At 34.9% G+C, this 18,406-nt stretch overlaps 1 protein-coding gene across 3 annotated transcripts in view; it reads right to left on the bottom strand.

Moving 5' to 3' along the window:
• Positions 1-18,406, bottom strand: part of REV3L (REV3 like, DNA directed polymerase zeta catalytic subunit) — a 192,311-nt gene that overhangs the window by 68,802 nt on the left and 105,103 nt on the right. For all 3 annotated transcript variants that reach the window (XM_060115376.1, XM_060115375.1, XM_060115377.1), the window contains 5 exons: positions 15,255-15,397; positions 10,449-14,616; positions 5,997-6,910; positions 4,084-4,163; positions 2,634-2,759 (listed from right to left, as the gene is read on the bottom strand). In XM_060115376.1, coding sequence (XP_059971359.1) covers positions 2,634-2,759; positions 4,084-4,163; positions 5,997-6,910; positions 10,449-14,616; positions 15,255-15,397 — 5,431 coding nt within the window. The remainder of the gene's footprint in view (positions 1-2,633; positions 2,760-4,083; positions 4,164-5,996; positions 6,911-10,448; positions 14,617-15,254; positions 15,398-18,406) is intronic.

Raw genomic sequence — 18,406 nt, 5'->3', positions numbered from 1 at the left:
TCCAGGAAGATCCCACATGCCGTGGAGCGGCTGGGCCCATGAGCCATGGCCGCTGAGCCTGTGCGTCCGGAGCCTGTGCTCCGCAACAGGAGAGGCCACAACAGTGAGAGGCCTGTGTACCACAAAAAACAAAAAACAAAAAACTCAAAAAACTAAAAATAGAACTACCATATGACCCAGCAATCCCACTATTGGGCATATACGCTGAGAAAACCATAATTCAAAAAGAGTCATGTATCACAATGTTCACTGCAGCACTATTTACAACAGCCAGGACATGGAAGCAACCTAAGTGTCCATCGACAGATGAATGGATAAAGAAGATGTGGCACATACCATACAATGGAATATTACTCAGCCATAAAAAGAAACGAAACTGAGTCATTTGTAATGAGGTGGATGGACCTAGAGTCTGTCACACAGAGTGAAGTCAGAAAGAGAAAAATAAATACTGTATGCTTACACATATATATGGAATCAAAAAAAAAAATGGTTCTGAAGAACCAAGGAGCAGGACAGGAATAAAGACACAGACGTAGAGAATGGACTTCAGGACACAAGGAGGGGGAAGGGTAAGCTGGGGCGAAGTGAGAGAGTAACAAAGACATCTATAAACTACCAAATGTAAAATAGATAACTAGTGGGAAGCAGATGCATAGCACAGGGAGATCAGCTCGTGCTTTGTGACCACCTAGAGGGGTGGGATAAGGAGAGTGGGAGGGTAACACAAGAAGGAGGGGATATGGGGATATACGTATGCATATAGCTGATTCACTTTGTTATACAGCAGAAACTAACACAACATTGTAAAGCAATTATACTCCAATAAAGACATTGAAAAAAAAAAGGACAACGATTGCAAATTTTCTCTTCTGAATTGAGTATTTATATGCAGAAGAGAGAGAGATTAGCCCAGGGTAATGGGAAACAGGAAAAAATGCTGTGAGCACAATTTTGTAGAAAACAGAATAGAGTATAGTAGATATTTTTTTGGTTCATTCCCTATTTGACCACCAGGTGGCTATTTGGAGTGTGCCTTGAGATGAAGGAAGCATGTGATGGGAAGCTACGAGCAATCTGCTGGACCCCCAAAGTGATTTTAACTTCAAGAAGGCCCAGGATTCTGAAACAGGGTTACACAGAATAAAATAACAGTACTGGAAGAAAAATACGTTTTTCAAATAGTAACAGAAAAATCAAATGTAACAAGTCTTTTTGTTAAGGTCTATCAAATTTGCTTTAATAAATATTTTTTAACAAAGTATTTTAAATTTCGAATTTTGGGTGTGTACTTGATAAGATAAATATTCCTGAGTTTGTTACTTAATTTATCTGGGCTTCAGGGGAGAGTACAAGGCCAGGTATAAAACAGGAACTAAAAACAAAAAACAAAAAAAAAAGGAACTAAATGAATGCTGTTGAATGAAAAAATGTACAAATAAACAATTAGAGAGTTAGACTATGTCCCAATCTAATTCTCAAAAGTACAATTCTTAGTTCAAATTTAGGGTAAAAATGAGGACAATATTTAAATTTTCCTCTTAGTCTACTCATCCAATTCTTAGAAGACAGAACTGACTTGAGACCAAAAAACCAACAAAAGAATCAGATTCTCTGCTATAAGGGCAAAAACATAAAACGACTGTATAAACCAGCACTGACCAAAAGAAATATCATGAAAGTCACATACATAATTTTAAATTTTCTAGTTGTCACATTAAAAAAAGGTAAAAATAGGTTAAATTAATTTTAAAATATTTTCATTTAATCCAATACATCAAAAACTACCCTTTCAACATGTAATCAATATAAAAAATTACTGATAAGGTACTTTATATTCTATTTTCCTATTAAGTCTTTGAAAGCAGAATGCATTTTACATTTATAGCACATCTCAATGAGGTTGCAAAATTTTTAATGGAAACAAATTAGTTAAAATTAAACGAAATTTAAAATTCCATTCCTAGATGTATAAGCCCAATTAAAAATTCTCAATAGCCATGTAGCTAGTGGCTACCATACTGACAGGACAGGTATAAACAATTAAAATATATTCTAATTTTCACCTCATTGCCAGTCACATATGTTACTGTTGTGTTTTCTTTAATACACATAAATTTACAGTGAACCATTCATACATATTCTCCAGTGAGAATGTACATTTTTACAAGATAGCTTCCTAGTCTTTTGCATACAGTCTGTGCTGTGAAGGTAACTGGGTTATAAAGATTATGTGAACAAATGAACTGTAGCAAGCACTAATCCACTGAGCCAACCAAATAGAAAACACAAGTAGACATCACATTTGGGATGGGATATAATATAATCCCAGAGTAACATACAGAGTTTCCAATAGCTAAAAAACCTTTTCTAATTTTAGCTTCTTTTTAAATTTCAGGTATAAGCTTTGTGAAAATTGTGAGACCATAAAGCAGTCTCAATAACTGATGACTAGTTTTAAAGTTTCTCTGTTTTATATAAATATATAAAATAGAAAGGATAATAAGAACAAAATAAAGATTAACAGGTATAGAATTCAATGTATTCCTCTGTCAGTAAAAAATTTCTGTACTTGTACCATAGAATAAAATGTAAGAGTTAAAGTGCATGTGTCCTTACTGTTACCGTTTTACCTCATGTAAAGCTTTTGCCTCCTGTAAGTTTTGTATGCTGACTTTGAAACCATAAGTATTGTTTAAAGATGGTCCATCAATCTGTGAAGTGTCTTTCTTTGGAGTATTTACTGCTGCACATTGATTCTATTAAAAAAAAACACAGAGCCAGAAAAAGATAAATGAGCAATTATTTCCTTTCTTTTGATTACTTATTTCTGCTTAGACAACATACTTTATGTACTTAGTAATACACGATAAACTAGCATCATCTCTTTAGATCCAAGAAGAAACTTAAGTATTTTATTAGCATTGTTTTTCAGGCTATTAATTCAAGCTACCAGAACTGTATATATGAAGAAATATCTGATATAATCTGTAAGCCAACCATAAATTGATTTTTGAATTTACAAACCCAAAATATTGAAAATAATAGTCTTGTAGAGAGTTGACATTTTACCACATGGACATTTATCTTGAACTTTCTTGGAAGTATGACAAGCAAGCAAGCAAGCAATGTATTTGTGACTAGTTTGGCTAAAATTTAAAGAAGATTTGAAATTGTGGGTTTTTATTTTACCCTAATACAACATGTATCTGAAAGATAAACTAAAGCATAAATAATTTTCAAGGGGTTAGAAAGAATAGAATCTATTTTTTTAAATATTTTTTTCTGATTTCCACATCCATTAACGAGTTTCCCCAAAGTGTTGATTTATGTTCACAATACACTCGTACTTATTTTTAATATATATGACTTGTAATTCAATAATACTGATTTAAAAATGAAAGTTTTAAAAAGCATTTGTAATCTCAAAATAAAAATACTAAAATATATTTTATGTAGTTAATGAAAATGAGAGGTGACCAATACAGAAGTGATCACTATCATATATTTCTAAGGATACATGTCTAATGTATACTTTTTTCACATAACCATATATTTCTAGGTTAAGTATTACCACAATTTTTAGTATTTGAATAAAGACATTTATGATTTTTCAGAGTTTCAGTAGTAAATAATGTTGCTTTCCTTTGCTACTTAGTAAAATGAACTGAAAAATCAATAATGTTATATTTGAGAAAAAAGTAATAAACCAAGAAAAAGGATATATTTTTGGTGGGATCAAAAATCACTTACTTGAGCTCTGCTGTCATTGGATTGTTCTGATTTTGCCAGTAATCAGTTAATGTATTTGTATCCTCATAATCCACATTTTGGCTATCATATTCACTTTCTCTGTAATATTTGTATTTACATATAAGAATCTTTTAGATCCCAACAACAAAAAAAAAACTTTAAAAAAATTAGGCAATTTCTTGTTGTCTCAAAGATATGTAAATAAAATGATGCAAAAATATAATAAAATTATTAAAAAATTGAGACACAAAGTTATCAATTATCTAACTGAAATCTAAGAATAAGAATGGATCTTATCCACTGATCTTTAAATATGTTTAGCATAGTTACCTTTGCTTGTGTTAAGAGTACTCTTCTAAAAGCATCAGTGTTACTTCCTTTCTTATGACTCAATTTCTGGGTTTTTGGTTCTGTAGAAAGAAATTTTATATTTAACACACATCAAAATTGCCTGCTTCTGTGGGGTTTGTTTTCTTGTTGTTGTTGTTGTTTTTCCAAACTCTTAGGTACCATTCATGAGTATTGTCCTATAAATTCCTCCCAAAGACCTCATAATTTAAAAATGAAACTAATTCAAACCTGGGTTCCCCATACTAACTCTTAAAATTTGTATTATTAAATAATAACATTTAGATTTTAATTACTGATTTTTATACCTAAGTTATTATCCTAGGGAATCACTTAATCCATTTATTCACTGATTTATCTAGTATTTATGATGATGAGGAAAAGACAGTATCTACCCTTGTGGGGTCTAGAGAGAAAATCAGACATTCATCAATTATCAATACACACAGAAAAATAAAATTATAACTGGGGTGAGTACAACAAAGGGGAATATAATTGGGAATTTTTAGCCAGGGAGATTAGGAAGGTTTTTTTGAGCTAAAATCATAAGAAAGAGTAGGAATTAACTAGGAACAGAGTGTGGATTTTCCCTGATTACTGAGCAAAAAAACCTGGAGATTGGTAAGGGTGAATAGAAAGCTAGGGTAGAAGCCCAGGTGAGAGATGAGGGCTTGGTAGGGGCAGAGACAGAGGTAGAGAGATCTGGATAATTTAGGAAACAAAGAAGTGTGGAAACCACAGGATGGGCAGTGAGGCAATCAGGTATTATAAATAAATCCCTTGTTTCTGACCTGGGTAACTCAGTGACAGAGAAATGGTGGTACTATTCATTGAAATAAGGAAAAATGAAAGAGGACCAATGGTTTTCAATGTGCGGGCATGTATGTGTGTGCATAAAGTGTGCTATGTGGTTGGTGGTGAATGAATGCAGTGAGATCACAAATTAAGTTTAAAAAATACTGACCTTGTGGTGGCTTTGAGCATTCAAGTAGAAATGCCAAAGGCAGCTGGATATAATGTTCTGGAGCTTAAAAGAGGGTTCTGAACTGGAAATTTAAATTTGTGTTATCTATAGTAATCCTGTAGGCAGGAATTAGGTCATTGAGGGAGAGGACATAGAGAAAGAAAGCTTAAGGCTAAGCCTTAATAAACTCCAACATTCAGATAATAACTGAGAATGTGAGATCAGCTTCAAAGGAGAGCAAGTAGGAAGAAACAGAGGAGCAGGGGAAAAGCTAAGGGGAGAAGCAGCTCAAAGAAGGCAGGTGTGGTCGGCAGGACAATGGCTGCTTAGAGGGCATGTGATAGGAAGACTGAAAAACATCCATTAGCTTTAGCTACCTGGAGGTTATAAAGAATCTTTACAAGAGCCATACTGGTGGGATGATGGGGGCACAATCCAGTTTGGAGTGGGTTAAGAAATGAGTAGAAGGTAAAGAAATAGAGTTGTCAAATTGGAAAAATCTTTTAAGAAATTTGGCTTTAAAGGAGAGCAGCAGAGAAAAAAGAGCAGAAGCCGGCAGATGTAAGGTCAAGGCAGGTGTTTGGGGTTTTTTTTCTATTTCAAAGGGTGGGAGAGATTTGGGTATATATCAAAGCCAATGGGAAAAATCAAGTTGAGAAGAAGCTAAGGTTTCTGAGAGGGCTCCTATATTTTACTGAGAAGGCAAGAAGATAGGACAGAAGTAGATGTAAGTATATTTCACAGGAGAAAGATAAAAAAGTTTCCAGGTGATGATGTCTTTCCAAGACATGATAAAATAACAATAATCTCTCATTAGCTGAGCTAAAATTTCCTTTAAAAAGCTCTGATTTTCATTACATAGTCTAATGCTGCTTTCATTTCTAAAATTTGAAAAGCTTTATGGAGGCTTTCTGTTACTTGTAAAACTTACCTGTTGACAAAGGGCTAAGGCCAGTTGCCTCAGGAAGCCTTTCCACAAGTTTTCTCTGTATGATTGGTGTACTATGAAGGCAAAGTGATTCACATATCCCAGTTCTTGTCCTAACATTAATTGGGGATATCACTAGAGGTTCCTGAGGCTCACTGCAGGGGCTTTTCTGTATACCATCTTTTACAGGCTTTAAGAAGTTCTCAATAGTCAGAGAATGTAGGTCCTCTACTAGTGATGAGGGTCTGTCACCTCCATTTAATGTTTTGGAATCTGGTGATGTTGCTTCTTGCCAAGGGGGAATCACTGGAGAATCAGGGGAGCTATAACCAACACAATAGTCATCATCATCATCCTCTTCTTTCTCAGCATGATCTGCAGAAGCAACTGGTGGCAGCGTCTGACTTTCACTTGCAGTTCGACTGCATTCTGTGGTTGGTGCTTGTAAAGCAATCTGAGAATTATCAACATCTTCCTTGGTATGTGCTGTAGTGGGGAGTATGTGTGCAGTTGTATCCATTTTTGGAGGCACTACAGGTTTGTCATCTGGATTAACTGAGGAGCTGAAGTTGTCATCAGATTTTACAACTCCAGTTGGCTCCTTTTTAGACAGTTTCTTGGAACGTTCATATTCTTCTTTGGCTTGAAGCCATGCTTGAACCAGTTGTCGACTTGGGGCACATTTGCAAGGCATAATCACAATTTTTTTATCTTCAACCATTTTATGGCTATTACTTGACCCTTTATTGACAATTGGTTGGCCATTGTGAGGGGGTGACCCAGGTCTTGGATTTTGAGTCATTGCTGAGAATGCTGTTTTCCATAGACGAAGTCCTTCCAAGGAAAAGTCTCCCTCAAACTCAGCCAGATCATTTGGAAGTCGTGTTTCTACCATGAGAAGCCGTCCACCGATCTCCCTATAAACAACATATTTTAGAACAACTGTTTTGCCTCAAAGAGCAATTACCAAAATATTTAGCTCCTTAACCTAGAAATTTTTAAAAGTTCCTTTTGGAGTCTTAAAAATGCCCACCTCTTTCTTCCCTTTCCACACCCTACCCACCCCCTCCAACACACACATTTTATGCAGGTACACTCTATCTTTAGTCTCAATATGCTTTTCCTCACAGGTATATGACTACTAAATTAATTTCCTTTGGAAGGTATCATCAATACTGGGGAAAGAAGGTATTTTTTTTGTCTGAAGTGTCCAATGAAGCCTTCTTTTCTTCAAGGAGATGGTACAAACTCATCAGATTCCTTTCCTCTACTGATCTTAAATAATTTTCCACTGTCACCACATAAGGATAAAAACAATGGAAGAGTTTATCATCTGAGACTATATCCCTGGATTTTACCTATAGCCTCTTTCTACATTCTCTACTCTCTGTACATAGTAGTTCAGCAAAGCCAGTCAGTTCAAACAAATCTTTGTACCCTATCAAATTCCCTTAAATATTACAAAAAATTATATACAGTTGAGGTAAACAACCATAATTCTTTCTTCCCTTTACATGACAAGGTTTAATACTAACATAAGAACTTAGGAGTTGGCAGAGCCCACATAATTTAAGTGCTACTAATGTATGTGTATGTGAGGAATCACTAATTAAAAGGTAACCTGGGGCCTCCCTGGTGGCGCAAGTGGTTGAGAGTCCGCCTGCCGATGCAGGGGATACGGGTTCGTGCCCCGGTCTGGGAGGATCCCATATGCCGCGGAGCGGCTGGGCCCGTGAGCCATGGCCGCTGAGCCTGCGCGTCCGGAGCCTGCGCGTCCGGAGCCTGTGCTCCGCAACGGGGGAGGCCACAACAGTGAGAGGCCCGCATACCGCAAAAAAAAAAAAATAAATAAATAAATAAAAGGTAACCTGGTTTAGTTTCCAACAGTTATCATAAATATTAAGCTAAACCTCTCTCCTTCTCTAACATATCCATTGGTTCTATTTCTGCCTTCTGCAGCGACATAAAATAACTCTACTTTTTCTTCTTCATGGTATCTCTTTCATAGATATGAAGATAGTTCTTAGTTTCTTCAGTTACTCCTCATAGGGCATGATTTCCCAAATGACCTGGTCATTCTCTAGATAAAACTCAATGAACTGAATTCTTGTTTTCTGACTGAAGCTGAAGGAGCAGCACCAGAGTTACCACATTTCCTTTTCCCCTTTACATGGAAAGATTTTGGCCCCTACTATTTAACTCCATAATCAGGATCTAACACCTTGCCAACACCCACCTTGCAGCTTTATGAAAAATTAGAAGCAGGATTATTGCTATTGAAGGAAATGAGTACACATGTCATGTGACTATACCCAACTCTAATATTAATAATACAGAGATCATAAAGAAGTAAAAAACAGCAAAAATTGCTGAGGTGTGGTAAGTTCAGCTTTCTTGAATACTGTCAGCAGCACGCTAATTGGTACAGCTCATGTTGTAATTAATATATATGAAGAGCCTTAAATTTTTCAGTAATCCTACTTCGAGAGCTGTAAGTAAAAATACCAAAATAGAAGAAATGCTTTATGAAGAAGATACTAATCACATAATTATGTATAGTAGCAAAACAGAGAACAACCTTTCTGTCCAGTAATAATCACATGATAGAATATTATGCAGCCATTAAAATGATGCTTCAACAGACTCAAATTTAGAAAATGTTTACATTATAATGGTAAGTGAATCAATTTCAATGCAATACTGTGACTACAGTAAGAACATTTCATAAAACAAAATAAAAGCTATACTTTAAAAAAGTAAGAAAACACAGTAAAATATTAATAGTGGTTGTTACTAGGTAGAGAAATGGTGTAATTTTTATTTCTTCTTTTATACTTCCTAAATTTTCTACAGTGAATACAGTTTTTAATTTTAAAAAAAAGATTGTATTTCAAATATCATGACTATCATCCTTTTATTTCAGCTGCAGAACAAGTGTCAAAGTTGGACAACAACTAATAGCAACACAGAGTAAATGACTAGCACATGATAAATTAACTGGGAATTAAAAAGATGTGTAAAGCTGAGGAAGAAAATATAGATCAATGAAAAAATATACCATAATCACTACTGGTAAAGTCAAAGCCTCCAAAATAATGGAAACTAATGTCTAAGGATTATATATTCATATTTTCCGGCAGTGAAATAAAGAGTTCCATTCATGTTAAAAGGCCACATGTGGGTACTGGGCAAAACAGAACAGCAAAACTATGTTTTAGGAAGTGTGGGGGTAAGGTAGGGGGAGGTATTTTCTGCCCTTCACTTCAAGTCCTCAGAGGAGGGAACTTCTTCTACTCTGTATTTCTGATGACTTTTTCTCACCCCTTTCTTAAATGGACTCCTGCAGAAATTACTGCCAATCTTCGGGTAAAAAGCCCAGCACTCACTGTCTCTTTCACTAGGGTCAGGAGCATGGTGGTGCTCAAGGTCAGTGCACCTTGCCTTAGTTGGCACTTGCCTTAGTTGGTGGCCTCTTGCCTTAGTTGGCACTTCATATCTCTTTCCATCATTTAGACTAAGCAGGGTCTGCCTCAGTAGTCCTAGCCATTCTTCTCTGATTCTGACTGGATGTCTGAAATGAACTGCCTCTCTCTGCAACTGATTAGGAAAAGGGATCAAAGACACGGGGGCAGGACCAAAAGCCATCACTTAAACTTCCTGGATTAAGCTATGTTCCCCAACTTAGCTCTTATCAGATATGTTCTATCTTGATGAAGCAGGCAGGACAGGATACCTACTTAACTACTGGTTTACAAATAGGCCAGTGCTGTGATTCCTTCAGATTTTACTATTGGCCGTGTGTGTGTGTGTGCATCTGTCTCTCTGTTTACCACTTCTCTGAAATGATTCTTGAAAGAAGAGATAAGGGGAACCAAAATCCATATTGCACCCTTAATAACTATACAAACTAACAATAGTAACAATATGATTGAAGATGTTGGCAACATGAAAAGAGAGTGGTATGTAATAGAAACAACTTAAAATAATCTTCATTTAGAGATATATTGTAAGAGTATTTAAAACATATGTATGCTTATTTTCAAACACTTAAAAAATGAAGTTTTAAAAATTATGAAAGTTTACCATTTTAGAAATAAATACCATCTTTAAAATGATAATTATAATACTTTTATAAGCATTATGTATTAAGTATTATGACATCCTTCTTAATTTGGCGTTATGTCATAGTGAGCCTCTAATCCTTAATGTTGACGCAGTGCAAAATAATAGTAGATCCAAGACCAACACTGATCAACTTAAATAAATTTCTCTAGGTGCAACCATCCAGCTAGTTAGTAAATTTTCTTAATATGTCCATAATTATAAATTGTTTTCACAATGATATACTTACAAACACAGTATCACAGCCAAAAAAGTAGTAGTCAGGTACCAAATGTTGTTACATACATTATAATTATTCAGAGTGACCCAAGGGGAAAAAATAATTCTGATTACCTGGGCTTTTCTGGTACATCAGAAGGATTACTGCAAAATGGTTCCTGGTAAATAGTTTCTGAAAGGTCATGATCCAACAAAGTTGCCATAATTTCTTCCCTACTTGGTGGGGACATAAGTGGTTTCAGAATGTGAGCAGTTCGAGGGGTGAAACTGCCATTTTTAGATTGTGAGGGAGAGCTGGTAGACCTTGGTGAACTATCAGGAGTTGGTGTCAACATATCATTGTTTCTTGAAACATACAATTCCAAATCTTCAGAGCCTGCATCTACAAGTTCACCATCAGGGGAGGATAGTACTGTAGTAAAAGAGGTATTGACTGCATCAAGAGACTGTCCCATTTCTTTTCTGGTATGACTTTGAATCCAGTCTGAATTGCCTGGCTGTGAGAGGCTAAGAAACACTTCTTTGCTTACTGAACTCCTATTCAATCTAGATTTTTCATTTAGACAGTCCTCTGACTGCTGGACACAGAAAGACTCCATTATTGAATTAGGCCGAGTTGTTAGAGGATGAAAGGTATTTTTCCATTGATTGTGGCGATGATTCTCATTGCTATCTATGGATGATTTCTCAAATAATTCAGGACTTAGAGTACCAGATCTAATCCATGAGGTTGAGTCTGAGGCATGATGTTTGTCTTCATCACACTTCTGGTTATCATGACTTAAAAATTCAGTTTTTTCTACAGTTTGTCCTGGGAAAAGATCCTGAACTGCATCACTTAGGAACTTTTGAGGCAAATTCTGATCTGCTGGGACAAACTGACTTCCAGAATAAAAGCTACAAAATCCAGTTTGACCTATTGTATTAATATCAAAATTATAATTATGTTCAGGAGACAAGCTATCTTCAAGTGAATAACAACTTTCAAATCCTGGATCTGAAAAAAAGATGGGACTATCATCTGATACAGAGTTATCCAACTGGCCAGAGGTTGGTAAATTTAGAGAGTCTACTTTAAGAAGTTTGGGAATTTTTTCTTTAGGTTTTGTACTTCTGGGAGTTCGAGGTTTTCTTGGAGATGTTACTGATCGTGTTCGTTTAATTGATTTGTTATGCTCAAGGGAACGAGAGATATTTTTGTTTGGTTGCTGTTTATTAGATAATGGGTCTTGCATACTATTTGCATTCTGTGCTTTCTGCTGTCTTTTCTGTAACAATTCTTTTAGAACTGCCAGTCCAGACTGTCCTTCACCAAACGTTGAAGGTGTTGACACATTTCGATTTCTACACTGAGAAAGTGCTTTGGTTTGTGAAATTGCTTCTGACAATGACCTTTGCTTTACCCTTTCAGGTTTAAAATTTGACATATCTAAAATAAAGCCCCTTTGTTTTTGCTCCCATGTTATTTGTTTGATTGGGCTTCTCAAGGAAGTTACAAAACAATTATTAGGCATCTGACTTTCCTCTGAAGCTGCATTTCCTGGAGAACAAATTTCACTGTGCTTTGACTGTTCTGCCATGCACACAATCTGCTGCTGACTGTCTTTGCAATGCAAAAAATTAGGGGCATACGTCTGGTCTGGCTTTGATTCTATGGAATTATGATATTCATTTAACTTTCCAAGAGATGACAAATAGTTTTTTTGTACATTTGCATTCTCTTCTATCTTTGGAGACATGATACCAGAAGACATCTGTGTATTCTGTGCTACCTGAGACAAATGGTTTGAAAGGTCAAATATATTTTTTTGAATCAAGGTTGATTCTTTTAGAGTAAACATAACATTTTGATTATGAGACCGTTGAACATTAATTTTTGAGATTCCAGGTCCCAAAGAACTACAAACAACTGATGAATGCAAATCATCTTGTGGACTGGGGAATGCTTGCAAATCTACAGGCTTCTTGCTTTCTAGGAAAGAAGAAAAGCAGTCAGATAAATTCTGTTGTGCATGAATTCCAGTGGGGAGAGGAGCAGAAAGGGGATGATCTATAGCAGAGCCCATTAGTGACACATCTTTCTGTTTAAAAAGTAGTTGAGAGCCTCCAGAACTATCTGAGGTCTCAGACACATTCTGATGTTTCAGCACAAACTTAACTTCAGCACCAGCTTGAGATTTTAGTTTTTCATCTTTTAGTGTTATGTGCTTTCTTGGTGTAGGTTTCTCATTTACTTTTTGTTTCTGTTTTGCTCTTGGTTTCTTTTTTCCATCATCTACTAGTTTATTTGTCTGATTTCGTTTGTTCCTTTTCTTAGTAACTACAGAAGGATTAACAAGCTTTGTTTTTGATTTCTTAACCTGCGTTCTTGCTCGACTATTTTTTCCTATACAGGAATTAACAGTCTTGCTATTATATGCATTAGGACCCTTAAAAAGCATTGCTTCTTTATTGGCAGCAGCCATAATTTCTTCAGCTCTTGGATCTGTGGGAGACCAGCAGCGAGGTGGAGAAGAGTTTATGGGACTTGTGCTTCTCTCAGAAAGAAAACCTAGTTTAGACATAACATCACTATAATTTAAGTCACAGTCTTCGGTTTCAGCATTATAAGATGGTGAGGGAGGAGAAAGAATAGCATGTGACCGTTTTTTCCTGAAAGACAAAGTTCTTTTAATATTTTCACTATTTGTCCTTTGTTGCTTACCAGATTTTTTCTTAGCAGACTTATGTTTTGATTTTCTTCTGTGACTTTTCTTTGGTGTTAGTGGATAAATAGGATATTTGGTTGCAGGGGAGTCAGGAACTTTTGGCCAAAAATCCTTCAAAGGTGCAAGCTTTTTATACAGTTCCATTTTTTCTTCTGTTAAAATTACTTGTTTTTCTTTAGAGTCTATTTTTCCTAGCTTTACAAGCATATTTTTCCTCCCTCTAAATCTATTAATGATAATATACTTTATGATGACAGGGGGCAGCTTTTTAGACATTTTTCTGCGTTTTCGAGATTTGAGAGTTCCATCTAAACTTTCATCAATTTCCATGGGATGAGGTAGGCTAATTTTTGAGTTGTGTGTTATAAAACTTGACTCACTATCTTCATTCTCATAATTTACCTTGCGTTTGGCTCTAAGTGTGTATTTATTTCCATACAATCCAAAGGACTGCTCAGTTTCTAAGGCTCCTTCTCCAAAGTGAGAGTCTACGAAACTGTCTGTAGATGTTTTATTTTCAAAAGCTCCACGGCTGGCCTTAATTAAATCACTGGCCAATAAGTTATCCTTCTCAGAATTACTATTACAAGGATTATTTTGTATACAATTATCTTTTGAGGATCCAGTCTCAGTAGTTCCAGCAGAATTCTCTCGATGACCTACAAGCTTCTTTTTATTCATTTTTAACCGGGACTGTTTATTGCTAGGATGTAGTTTATATGTGACAGGAGAGAGTTTTTGTGGCCTACTAAGACAATTAGAAAGAACAACACTGGGAAAAAACATATAATGTGCTGCTTGCTGGCTGAAGCTTGGTTTTTCTGGTTTATGTTCTTGAAATTCTTCATATCTAATTTTAAGTTTATTTAGTCCACTTTCATCAGCAATGCTATCAAGAGAATGCACCATAGTTCTATTCTCCCCTGAGCATGATAGCAATTCACAATTTTCAGTTAATGATGAAGGGAATAAACTATTCAGAGCTGTGCTGTTTCCTTTTTCATTTCCTTCAGAGGATAATTTACTTTTTGAATGACTTAAGTCAGAAAAGTTGAAAGAATTTTTGCCCAATGTATTTTCGTTAGTGTGACGGTTCACATGTATAAAAGGGGCATCCTTATCAATTTTTCTAATGTTTGTATACTTTCTACTTGGTACTTGTCTTGTAACAGATGGAATATCTTCTTCATAATCAAAAATACTACTTTCACAGGAAGATACTGGGAGGACATCTTTCTTACTACTCTCTTTATGAGAGTTTTCTGAATGGACAGTACTGCTTAAAGACCCAGGGTATTTCATAGAGTAAGTGCTTTCATTTGTAAAAGAAGCAACTGAATGATCTAGACTTTTCTCTAGGTTGTTTGGCTGTGAAAGGTCTTCAATTAAATCTTCCTTGTTCAAAACATGGGAAGAAAGGGCACTTGTGTGTTTACACTGAAAGGTAATCTTAGCGGAAGATGGGGGTTCTAATGTAGCAGCATCTTTGTGAAAGATGGAAGGTTTTACTGATAGCTTGCTTGTTGCAATCACAGAAGAGTGGGTTCTAGAATTTTCATTGTTCAGTGGATTGTCTGAAATGAGGGAAAAAAGAATTTACTTCACTTCCACCCTTTTAATTTTTAAAATATTCTCCCATACCATGATACTATCACCATGAAAGAAATTATATGAAATTAAATTTATATGTTTAAAACAGTTATCTCAACAAAAAGGTCATTCCTATCATTAGGATAATACCATAATCTAAAAAATCAAGAGTCAGTTACATTTGATTAGTAGTCATTATTTTAAACACATATTTCTTTGATCAGAAATAGATGATATCAATAGTCATGCCTTTTGGGAGAATAAGGGGAAAAATACTGTCACCTTCAAAATTTTCCATAAAATAACATGTCTTTGCATTATCACTTCAAATAAGCTGAGCATATTTCTTATAGTTTCCTATGCTACTTAAATGTTATGACGATAAACTGATTAAAGTTTATAAAGCTCTAAATCAGTGATTAATAAACATTATACTCTTAGAAATGAGAAAAAATCATATACCTACATTCTCTCAAAAGAAATCATCCTGCAGAAGGACAAAATCTAACAGTATTGTCATAGTTTTACTTAGCCAACTATGTAGAGAGTGTGATTATATTTTTCAAAATCAAATATATTTTCTGCCCCTAAATAATGAAATACAGTAGACTACTTTACTTACCACTATTTTCATCCGCAGTTCCATCTAACTGAGGTATAGAAAGATTGGCTAGAAGCAAACTGTTATTACTCCATTCCATTTCTTCTTCTGAAGATGAATCATCTTCTTCTGTTGAGCTTCTATGGGTATTTCTGCACAGTGATCTAGAGAATATTAAGATTCACCAGTGAGTATGAACATTAGAAAAAAGCACGTCAGACTCAATTTGCCTAATTTGATCCTATAATAGTAAAACTGAATAAACAGGATCTGAAAATCATAACTTAAAAAAGAAAAGCAGATTTACTTTGCTTTGGTATCATGCCCTACCAAAAGTTATTGTAAATAGACTTTATAATCCATTTCATGTGAGCTAGAAGACACCATCATTCCTGTATTCATAGCTCCACAATATCCTGGATTATCATATCTAATTATGTTCTTTCTTATATTTTCCCCCTCAGCTTATCATTAGATATACACATAACAGCTTGGGTGAGAACCCGGTAATTTCTAAAAAGGTGGCATCTTAGCATATTTTAAGAAGTCTATAAATACACAATCACTACATTAATTGGAAAAATTAAACAAAAATATAGGCAAAGGGGTATTCAGGTCAGGGCTGAAAGAGAAAATAAAAGGGATCAGAGACAGGATAGGAAGCAGTACAGGTGTTGAGTCAATCCCAGCAGTGGCTATAAAGTAGGGTTGCTGAGCAATGCAGATGGACTGTGAAACCCAGATGGATACTCTCCTTAAGTTTCATCTCATATTGATTTAAATTTTTCACTAGATCCTAGCTTGATACTTTCCCTTCTATCTGGATGGGCAACCTTACTTTCTATCCATACCTATTTTTTTCTTTCACTTGTCTTGAAAATTTGAAAATATTGCTTTATTATACATGGAACAGTTTTTCCATTAAGCCTTCCCCAAATCACAATTTGTCCTAAAATCACTCTTAAGAGATGAAAGAGTTATTAGAGGTCATCTAGTCTAGCTTTCTACCCAATGCAAAAATCTTATTTTTAACAGACCCTACAATCTCCACTTTTATATTCTCAGTATAAAGGGCTTGCTGTCTCACAGGGTAATCTTTTCTGTTATTAATGGCTCTAATTGTTAGTAATTTTCTTCCTATATTACACAAAAATCTTTCATTCCTGCCTTTGTCCTATGTAGCCATAGGTAGCAGGTCTATGCCATGTTCCCCATGATAACCTTTAAAATATTTGAAGGGATTATCATTTGTCCCATAATTCCTCTTTAATTAGACCAAACATTATCTATTCTTTCTACCGTTCTTTGAAAGTGACAGTGTTAACAAATCCTTCTAGTTTTCTTTCTCTTCTTTCCCTTTCCTTTTTCAGTATTCTTAAAATATGGTACTCAGGCAGAATATAATATTCAATATACAAGTATCAATAGAACTAAATGACTCCTCTTCTAGACAATATCCTTCTATTATTCAATCTCTCTTTAATATACATTTATAAAATGTTCAGGGTTGTTTTTCCAAGGTTAACCTGGGGGTGGTTTTCACAGAATTGGTCCAGTCAATGAACACACAAGCATTAATTAATCATGGGATAAACCAGGCCTATTATTTTAAACATGCTGGCACCACTGGAAACAAGGAGATGGTGATTTTATAAGAATATTACATATTTGAATGTGTATCTACTTAAAATGGGCATGAAAGTATAAATAGCTAAACCAAGTATAATCTAAGAAACTGTAAAGAAATGCTAACAATAGGTTGAAGGTAAAAAATCAAATGGACAATATCAAAACAAAACAATGAAAGAACAACAAAAAGAAAAACAAATGGAAATAAGAAAAATGCATCATAAAATGCCACATGATCAAATAAAAATATCAAACAGTCAACAAATTTAGCGAAAATATAAAAGAAGCAATCCTATTTATTACAACAAGATTTAAATACATCAATAAATACTATAATTATTTTACTAATAAAATCCAAAATCTGTCAGAATAATAAATGTTACCTCAGGTACAGCTGGTAGACAATAATTAAATTCATTATTTTGGCAATCATACAACACTACAGATTTATTGTGTTCTTAATAAAGTAAAATTTATGACCTTCCCACAGAAACTGTTAAGCCCAGAATGAATCATAGGTCTATCTAGTCTATATTTGTGAAGCTGACTGATTGAACATAAAACCTATGACTTTACACTTTATTAGGCATCATCTTTTTAGTTTCAAGATATTTTCGAATCTATATTTTGTCATTCAATGAATTACCAATCTCCAATGTTTCTGACAATCTGAATTCAATCTAGCATGAAACTTGGCACAGAGCAGCATTTAAGTGGTTTTTGAATGCAAAATCATGCAAGTTCTCTGTGAACCCACCTAATCAGTCACTATTACCATGTATACTCCTTATCCACAAGGATGCTATGTAAAACTTTGTTAAATATCTGGCTGAAATTAAGACTCAATATGATTATTACATTTCTCTAAGTAACCATATTTAAAATGGATATAAAGGCAGTAGAGCACGACTTGAACTCATGAAGGGTCTTGATATTCTCTGCTTCTCTAAGTGCCCACAAAGTGTTTATTTAATAATCATAAGTATCACCCCTATTATAGGGGAGCAGAACTAGAAGCAAGCAGACCAGTTAAAAAGTGATTTCATACTATTCCAGATAAATAATAATGAAGGCTTAAACTAGATAGGCTTAACAACAAACAAAGGTGTAAAGGAGAGCAAATTAAATATGACACTGAAGTTATAAACTTCCAGAAGTTGAAGGCAACGTGGTGTTATTACAGAAATAAGAACCAGACACAAGAACAAAGCCATTTTATACCACTGTCTATTATCATTTAGGATTGCTTATGCTCCAGAAGATGTTGATGTGGTTGAGGCATTTCTGAACAGGATATTTCATAAAAAGATTTATAAAGTTTATACAGAAAAAAACTGACAAAAAAATTTATAGAATAGCTATAAGAAACTGTATGTCTTTCACCCCCCCCTTTTTTTTAACAGATTAGGAAATATCAGCAAAAGGAATTTTTATGACACTGTTGAGGGTCAAATCTATCAGGAAATAGAACACTGATTCTGTCTGGCTCATGTAAAATTAGGTCTTCAAAGGTCAAGAAGCTGAGTCTTTGACCGATTTAACAC

This window comes from Mesoplodon densirostris, chromosome 12, assembly GCF_025265405.1.
Source record: "Mesoplodon densirostris isolate mMesDen1 chromosome 12, mMesDen1 primary haplotype, whole genome shotgun sequence".
In the NCBI taxonomy this organism is placed as follows: domain Eukaryota; kingdom Metazoa; phylum Chordata; class Mammalia; order Artiodactyla; family Ziphiidae; genus Mesoplodon; species Mesoplodon densirostris.
The sequence above is the reverse complement of the archived record's forward strand: the minus strand, read 5'-3'. Positions and strand labels throughout refer to the sequence as shown.